This window comes from Marmota monax, unplaced genomic scaffold, assembly GCF_021218885.2.
Source record: "Marmota monax isolate L192 unplaced genomic scaffold, Marmota_monax_Labrador192_F-V1.1 WCK01_AAM20220418_F8-fsc00006, whole genome shotgun sequence".
Classification (NCBI taxonomy): Eukaryota; Metazoa; Chordata; class Mammalia; order Rodentia; family Sciuridae; genus Marmota; species Marmota monax.
In genome coordinates this window covers 16,239,743-16,249,175 of record NW_026693712.1, presented here as the reverse complement: position 1 = coordinate 16,249,175, position 9,433 = coordinate 16,239,743, and the positions used below count along the sequence as shown (strand labels likewise).

The following is a 9,433-nucleotide window of genomic DNA, read 5'->3' as shown; positions in this document are numbered from 1 at the left end:
TATGCAAGTATTTAGACCAACACGCTAGGAGAGCTACAGAAATCCCAAGGGGCAGGTCCTTTTGGATCTCAAGGAGGATTTTTAAAAGGATTTCCATTTCTGTGTTCTGTTCTGTTGCCCGTTTGTCTTGCCTTGGGGTCGAGCAGAGTTGACTTTCCTTCTGTGGAGTTCCGTCATGGCCTCACAGAGGTCAACAAGAGCCGAGACCTGCCTAGCACGTGACCAGCCCTCAGCCATGCGCCCCAACACCAGGGTCGTTGTGAGAGTTCGATTCAAGAGTTTCCTCTGTAAATATTGTTTCTCCAGGATGTCCAAGTTTCATAGCTCATTTTCACTGCATTGCTTTCTGGCTAAGTTTCCTCAACATATATCCTTCTGCAAGCAGAGCCGGCAGGAAGGAGCAACACCCAGCCGAGCTGCTCATGCAGCTGACTAGGTGTCCAGCTCTCTAGAGTGACCTCATCCCAGTTTTTCCAGACCTACATCCTCTTGCAGCTGCTGCTATAAAAGAGCAAGGAAGGCGAGAGCCTGAGAAAGGGGCCTCAGGGCGAGGGAGAGGCTGGCCACCAGCAGGGTGGGGTGGGGGCTGCTCAGGCCTGGCACGCTCCTGGGAACTGTGCTCAGTGCTAGGCACAGACCCTGCACCCAGGGCTTACACATGTCAACAACAGACACATGAACCTACACGTGATAAGGCAACACAACAAACCCCGCTGGTTTTTGAGCAAAAGCAAACAAAAACTCACAAATTACAGTAAGAGTTCTCTCCCTCCTTCTCTCTCTCTCTCTCTCTCTTCCCATCCCCCCTTTTTTCTCTTTCAAAGAAAAGCAGAAAAAAACATACGGCAAAAACCCAAGCTGTGGGAGAATATAATAACTTGAACCGCTGGGCATAGCTCCTATGAAGTGAAACATAAAACTGCACTAGATACACACTAAATGCATACAGTAGCTGCTCTGGGGAGGATGAGAAGAAGGACTAGGACTGCAGAGAGAATGCAGGGAATGTCTCTTCCATCCCTTTCTTTAAAAATAATCTAAGGCTACCTCTGAGAGATGGGGCACCGGTGTTTGAGGATCTTTGGTCTGTTTCTAACACACCTTTTTTTTTCCTACATAAATATTCATGAGCTACGCAGATTGGTTTGTGTTTATTAAAAAGTTTTCACCAAAGAGCTACCATCTTCCACAATTCTTTTTTGTTTTTTGGACCAGGAATTGAACATACGGGTGCTTTACTAATGAGCCACATCCCCAGTCCTTTTTTTAAATTTTATTTTGAGATAAGTTCTCACTAAGTTGCTTAGGTCCTCACTAAGGTTCTGAGGCTACAAATTTGTGATCCTCCTGTCTCAGTCTCCTCATCCTAATTCTTCTTCTCTCTTTCTTTTTTTTTTGGTGCATGACCCAGGGTCTTGCTCATGCTAAGAATGTGTTCTACAGTTGAATTACACTCCCAACCCATCCTATTCTTTTTTTTAGGAATACAGTAGATTGTGTTGGTTTGGGGATGTTCTGGTCATCAAAAATAAATGTCAAATAATCAGAAATGTACAAAATAACCTTGCTGATATGGACCATGCTCATATCATCTTGTGCTCATCATGTAAATCCCATCCCAGGTCTCTGAATACTAAAGGCACCTGCCTGAAAGTGAGCCCAGAGTTTTTGAGTGGATATACCAGCCCTTCAGGACACTTGCTTTCTGTTTGAGAAACGGCGAGCATGTCGTCCTGGTTTGTCCTCTTCTCCTCAGAGCCTTCCATCTCCTCTTAGTGGTAGCTTGTTGGCAGTTAGGTACTGATCTCTAACTCTCCAAGGATAGAAAGAAGGAGAAGGAGCCAGGAGCCTGCCATGTGAGGGGAGCCTGGTCACTGCTCCCCATCTCTGAGCCCAGCCTCTCCCTCTCCTGCCCTAGGAAGTTGTAAAGATAAGGTTACAATGGGTGCTGGAAAGCGTGGAGAGGAGGCCTGGCTTGCGCAGCCTGCCTGCCCTTTAAACCAAGGAGAGGCCTCAGGGATGACGCGCGGGCTTATTCTGGGCTGGAGACTTCCCGTCCTTTGCCGTGTTTACCCAAAGTGAAGTCAGCCTCATTCAGAACTCAGGGAGGTTGTTTTATGTCAGTGACATTTATAATTAAAACGTAGCCACAAGTCGGGCTCCGCAGAACATTAAAGAAAGACAGAGAAGGGGAAGAAAGTGGATTTGAGGGGAAAAAATTCCAATTCCAGTGGTTTGGAATACACACGTGCACACACGCACGGCTATATGAGAAAGACATTTTTCTAAATTTATGTAAGTGTGTGCTCTTTTAATGTCTGAAGATGATGGTTGGAAATTTTTTATTTAGTCTAGAGGTTGATATCATATATATATGATAGCATATTTATATTTCAAAGTTTATCTGGAAAAATCCCTCCTTATAATCAGATAAGGACTATGCAGGTAGGGAGAAGGGGTAGGGAGGCCCTTATATCCCTATGACCAAGCTTAGGGCACCCTGTTGGGGGTGGTGCACTGGAGATCTGCTCTTCTCTTTGACCTCTGGCAATGGGGCCAGCTCTGCCCACCGTGGGCACCTGGGAAGACATCTTGACTCAGGGCTCAAGCCAGTGGGGAACAAAGTGCCTTTGAGTCGCATCAAACCAGGTGGCCGAAGTCTGGATTCCCCAAAACAATAGTCAGGGAGGGATTTCACTGAGGAGCCGTCTGCCTGGATTAAGGGCTACAAAGTAGAATTTTTCTGACCAGCAAACCCCCCTGGGGCCTCTAGGATGTGGCTGGATTTATAAATATTTTATTGGAATCCACTTCGCTCAAGAACATTTCCATTTGTGTGGTGAGTGGTGCCGGTAATCCCTCTTCCCATGCAGCCTCTTACGTGTTTGGGGAGGCCAGGGGCTGTGGGCTCCCGAGGCTGCAGACTGGGGATGCTCGGGAGAATATCATTATTCTGCAGTTATTATTCCTATTGAGGAGGAAGTCACAACCCTCCATCCCTGTTGGCCAAGTGGCTTGTTGAACCAGAGAAGTTCAACGTGGCAGAGCTTACAGGGACAGGGCCCCGGGCATGTTCAGCCTCTGTGCCAGGCCTCCAGAGCTCCCACCTAGGTAGTCCCAGAGAAGCTGGCATGAAAAACCACCTTTGGTTTTGTGAGCAAGCATGGAATTCACTTAATGTGGCAGACTCGAAAGATGGAACGTTGAGATAGGGGAGGCCTAGATAGCCCAGGAGTGATGAGGAAGAGGACTGTCAGTCTCAGCACTGGTTGCCTGGCACTGTACAAACATGGTCACATTTCAAATCCCCTCTTGCCTACGCGTTAGATAGTATTGCCCTTTTTTGGGGGGTGGGGAAGTACTAGGGATTGAACTCAGTCAGGGGCACTCAACCACTGAGCCACATCCCCAGGCCTATTTTATATTTTATTTAGAGACAGGGTCTCACTGAGTTGCTCAGCACCTTGCTTTTGCTGAGGCTGGCTTTGAACTGGAGATCCTCCCGCCTCAGCCTCCTGAGCCGCTGGGATTACAGGCATGTGCCATCAGGCCTGGCTGCTTTTCTTATTTTTAAAATGAGGAAACTGAGGCACATGGAAGAGAAATAACTACCCCAAAGTGACATAGAACTAGTAAATGGCAGTTTGGGGGGCTGTACCTCCACTCACCTAATCCACATGACTCTGTGTGCTTATTTAGTAGTGAAACCACTGTTGTGGGGTTGTTGTGCAGGGAATGGTGGAATGTGGAAAGAACCTTAGTACTGGAAGCAAAGTACTGGTTAGCCAAGCTGTCCCTATTGGAAGCTGGTCACCCCCTGTTAGCTTCAGTGTTTTCAGAGTGATTATTATTAGGAAACTCATGGGGTTACAGTTAGGTAGAAATGAGTCTAGCACAATGCCTGGCGGAAATCAGTATTTGAGAGCAATTATTGGATCTATTGTTGAGCTCAAATTTATCTGCCACCAATACAATTCAGTCACTCATCAAATTAATGCATACCAAGGGACAGGCTATGGGCCAGACAAAAATTGCAATGTTGAGCATTAAGAGACAAAGTCCTTGCTCTCAGGGAGTCCAGTGGGAAAGAAAACGGTCAAATGATCACACAAATGAGTGGAGAGGTATAGGTGCAAGGAGGGAACACCCCAGGACATACCCCTCAAATGTGCTATATCCAAAACTGACTGGCCATCTTCCCCTGCCCCTTCACCTCTTTCTGGATCCTCCTCTCCATGGTGACACATCTACCCTCCTCTCAGAGTTAAAACTCTGGCACCAATGGGAATCTTCTCACAAACTGCTCTCCATGGGCCCCAGAGGCTGCAGCTCTCCCCACCTGGTTGTACCGGGCACGGGTGGTGTGGCAGGGTAACCAGTGTCCACAGCAGTGTCCATAGATTGCCCACTGCCTGCAGAGATGATCTTCTCCATGTGCAGAAATTCTTACCAGTGGAGACATTCTACTCAGTTCTCTGTTAGGATGGGAGGGATGGAGACCCAAGTACCACAATAAGGTACTTGGGAATTTACTCCCCGCTATGGGTAGTAGGAAGACAAATTTTGACAACTACCTTTGCCCAAGGCAGATCAACTAATTGAGGACAAGGACAAGATGTGAAAGAAATTATTTATGTAGATTTATTTAAATATCTGATTGTCTGTTAGGAATGCTCTTTCTGAAAGAAGGCTTGGAGTGTGACTGCCTACCTGTAACAACAGTCTAGTCACACTCAGACTAATGGTCAAGGAATAGGAATCAATCCCCAGTCTATGCAGATCTCAGTTATCCAGGGGCGTTCACACCATGTCTGTCTAAGGCTGATTCGGAATAACCCTTGAGATGCAGAAGGACCATGGCAGTACCACCACTGGGCAGAAGAGGGCGACAGATCCACACTCGGAGTCCATTGGTGCCCAGGAGGACTCCTCTCAGTTCTAGGATCTTATTAATTTTCAGCCTTGTGAAAGACACAGAGCAATGCTACCATTTTCCATTCCACCGGTAAGAAACTGAGTCTCTGACAGTAAAATATTTTCCCTCAAAATTAGAGAGCTGAAGACACTAGAGTTTGGAAGAGTCATACAGCTAAGGTGACTTTAAGTTTATTTTGCAGAACACTTCCTACAAAACGGAGAGAATGTTTCTTGTCTAGTTTGGAAGTGGTAGAGCAGGAATACGGGTATTCCAACCCTAAATCTGGGCCCCTGACTCTACAGAGAGTATGTGGATTTTTCCAGTTCTGTACTGACGGAACAGGGATGGATTTCTGCCCATACACCCTACTCACTCTGATTTTTGTCCCCTTGTTCTTAGTTCCAGAGAAAGAAAATAATAGGTCAACATAGCCATTTTGAACATTGTCAGAGAGGCGCTGAATCAAAGCTTGAAACTAGACCCTTGCCCTTCCTGGTCAGTGGCATTATAGAAAAGAGGACACTAGGAAAGTTCCTTAATACTGTGCTGGATTTCCATATGCTTCATTGAATATGTAGAAATTTTGATGATGATAACAGCAGTATTAATCAATATTTGCTGCACTGTTACTCTGGGTGGGACATTATGCAAGAGCTTTCAATATATCATCTCATTTAACTTCCCCCAAGAAACCTGTTAGGCAGGAAACATTATTATTCTTATTTTATAGTTGGGAAATTTAAGACCAGAAAGATTAAGTGACTTGCCCAAGTTCACCTGACCAATAATGCAGCATCACTTGGATGCAGACACCTGACACACTCCTGTGCCTGCTGTGCTGAGTCCCAAGGGTCCTGATGTCTTCAGTCAGGCAGCCAAATCCACAGCAGACTCAGAAGCTGTCCTGATGTTATGTACCCAGAGTGCAGTCTATAATGTTAATGATAGAATGACAATAACGAAGACATATGATGTTTTTACAGCTTCTCATGACCCTGCAATTCAAGGTTTCCCAGAAGAGCTGGCTTTACCCCAAGGAGCATGTCACCAAGGCTGCCCTTCCTCTCCCATTCTGGATATCAGAGCCTCCCCCATTGATTCAGAAAACTGATAAGACTTACTAGAGACATTTAAAGCCAGGGTCAATTAGAGCTTGTTTTCCTCTTGTGTGGGCCAATCACATGAATAAATTGTATATCATGCCCAACACAATGGACTACAATCTTAGTCCATTTACTTGCAGGAAATGCTGCTTGTATTTAATGCACTAGATTTTTTTTTCCTTGTGGATTACTCTGGTACTTGTTTTCCACTGAGAATAAAGCATGCAGGAAGTCCATTTGAAAAAAAAAAAGTCACCAGAACAAAGCCCTGACCTTAGCCTTCCTGCTTCTCTTCTGCAGGTCTGGGTGGAGGGTGGGAAGGAAGGGACAATGCCAGCTGGCCCATAAATGCTGGCATCCATGCCAGTTACCTGTGCACCCGGGGGTAGAGAGCGGGTAGCACTGAAGTGGTCCTTGCACTCCAGGCTGCAACCTTTGGAGCATGGCCTGCTTACTACCCGATATGTAAACCAGCACCTCCAAGGCAGCGTTTTGCATTCCATTTTAAAGCCAGTCTCATGGAACCTGACTTCCTGCCTGGGCTCTGGCATCTCCTCAATTCACTCACTCTTCCCTTCTCTCGATTTGCAGCGTGTTTGACTCTTGAGATTGCAGCTCCCCGAAGCAGGATCCAGATCTGACTTTTAGCTTCTCTATGACATCTAACGCTTTAGTGGTCCTCAGGGAATCTCCAGACACCACTGCAGGACCCAGAACCCTGAAGTCACACCTACACTCCAGCACCAGAAGTACGGAGGCAGAAGGAAGAGATCTTAGGCTTAGTCCAGAAGATTCTTTTCCCTGAAATGATACCTCCATCTATCAACATCCTCGGAGAGTCAGGCTACCGGGAAACCTGGAAGAGGCAGTCAGCCTTTGGCTGGACGGCGCTCCCTCTCCGGCTTCTATAGAATCTGGAGAATGACTTTACCCCTCCTGATTACCACAGCCACATCTGCATGATGTGCGGAGCGAGAGCTGCATAATTTATGATGTGTAAGGCTACAGTTATACACTAGGATTTCACAAATCAAGCCCAGCGGAAGCATAACCTGGAGAGTCCATTCACTTGAAACCGAGCCCAGGTCTTTGTGCAGGATTTACCGTCCCTGCCCATCTGGCTCTTCCCATCCTGGAGCAAGCCAGCCCCAGGCCAGCCTCAGGGGCCAGATCTTTCACTAGTTACAGAAACTCAGGAAACATCCAGTAATTGAACATTGGCAGCCAGTTGTGTTAGGTCAGCAGAGAATCCCTTTAAAAATTTGCAATAGTTCATCTTTAGATATGCAGTAGCCCCCAACTCCCCTTTTTCCAAACCTGGGCTCTTTGCACAGGTATGGTACCCCTACCTCTGAATGTGTCCTGCCAGTAGAGCCTTGGAGAAGAGGGTACCAGTGCTCAGTTCTCCCCTTTCCCATCCTTGACAGCAGAAGACAGAAGCAAGGAGGGTACAATATGGATGGCTACTTACTGTGTTGGTCGCTCCTGTCTCTTGTCCCATCCACTGTGCCATCAGGAAGGATCCTCAAGAAGTGGCCTCCGTTGCTACAGTAGAGCAGTTTGGGTTTCTTGTAGTTCCCTGGAGGCAGATTGAACTTCTCCGTCAGGGCTGTGAAGGTTGTGATTTCCCCTTCAGCCATGGCTCAGTGGTGGCTGCTGGTGACACCTTCAGGACTGTAAGAAATTAAACAAATCTGTAGAATATTCTTCCAGTAAAGGCAGGGCAGAAACTCAAGAAGAGAAGGACTGCTTCAGAGCTCAGAGCGCCTGGTTAGCTTGTGACCACAGACTGGCCAGGTGATGGCCACAGAAGACGGGCCTGTGAGGTGGCCGCTGGCTAAGGCAGGGTGGTCCCTGGCCTGGGAGGGTGTTTCACAGCCCTTCTGTCTTTGCAACTGGACGTAGCTTGGGACCAAGCTGTGCATTTTTTAGAACTTTAAATTTAATCATTTAGCCAAGGGGAAAAAATCATGTTTTGGTCCCTCCTTCTGGTCCACACACATCCTCAAATTAAACACTGAAGTTGCACTAAAATAACACCTGGGTCTGGCTGAAACCCACAAGAGCCGAGAGGCCAGGCCTGAGGTTCTGCCCTCCACCCTCACACTGTTTAGACTAGGTGCCTCGTGGCTTATGGCAGCAGAGAGCACAGATGGCAGGGACATTCGAGGCCTGTGAGCGAAAGACGGCAGAGACAGCAAAGGGTTAAAATGGGAAGGAATCATTCTGGGCTGGTGAGGAGGACAGAACCAGGACCAGGGGAGGAGGCAGGGAGGGGGTCAAGTACGGTTTTTAAAGGGAAAGCACTGTACCAAAGGAAATTTTATGAGCTAGATCACTACAAAGGCTGTGCCTGGTTACTGCTTGTTCCATAGTTTTCACACATCCTCATAGCCCACAGAGAAGTCAGGTCTGACCTGTCCCAAGCCATCTTCATCCTGATTATTTTGTACTATGAGAGACATAACACAAAAACTAATGGGCTGGAGATATAGTTCAGTTGGTAGATTGCCTGTCTCAAATGCCCAAGGCCCTGGGTTCCATCCCCAGCAACACACACACACACACACACACACACACACAACCAAAACTTCCATATTGCACATTAAAATCTCCTAATGTTGTACATATTACTGCATACAAATTTACATTATTATTATAAATATGCATGGATTATTACCCCCAAAGTATTAAAAAAACAAAGCCAATGAATGTTACATTAAAAGCATGAATTTCCCCCATGGAAGGGCTGGTGACTACACAGGCTGGAAAAGAAAGAGGTCAAAGACAGCAGGAGCTGCTGTGGGGGGTTTGCTTCTAAGTGGAGAGGGGCCAGCTATAAGGGTGAACTATCAAGTGGTCTTATAATCATAGCAACCATCACCACCGACAATATATTCTGAGCCACAGGTTAATGCCTGTTAACATCACCATGATCCTCTGACATGGATGCTAATATCCCATCTTTTATAAAATGAAATCAAAGCTTAGAGAAGTTACCTGGCTTTCCCAAGGTCAACAGCTAGAAGTGATAGAGCTAAGACTCAAAATGAGTCTGAACATACAACCTGTCTTGTCCTTAATCACCGAGAACAGGTTAAATGGCTTCACGGAGGCTGCAGTGTTGGCAGAAGCAGGGTTTACCCATGCCTGGCAGGTACATTTGCCTCCTTAAATTTGTCATTAGGTTCTTTTCATTTTTGACCCAAAGGTTGACTCTCTCTACCAACAGCCTCTGCTTTTGCCCCCTGCTGACCTTGAATCAGGACTCAGGCAGTTCTTCATTCCCAGGAGGAGGCCAGATCACTGAGCACTATAAGCCCAGGGAAGACCTGCTGGCCTCCCTCTGTCCCAGCCCACCACAGCCTTCAGCGGCTTCTGCAGCAGCCTCCCGGAGTTGCTCTTACAGAAA

At 46.9% G+C, this 9,433-nt stretch overlaps 1 protein-coding gene across 8 annotated transcripts in view; it reads right to left on the bottom strand.

Annotated features, from left to right (window-relative positions):
• Fgf1 (fibroblast growth factor 1) overlaps positions 1-9,433 on the bottom strand; it is a 94,595-nt gene that overhangs the window by 12,839 nt on the left and 72,323 nt on the right. For all 8 annotated transcript variants that reach the window (XM_058584260.1, XM_046460357.2, XM_046460358.2 and 5 more), the window contains one exon: positions 7,493-7,695. In XM_058584260.1, the coding sequence (XP_058440243.1) occupies positions 7,493-7,661 (169 nt within the window). In that variant the 5' untranslated portion in view covers positions 7,662-7,695. The remainder of the gene's footprint in view (positions 1-7,492; positions 7,696-9,433) is intronic.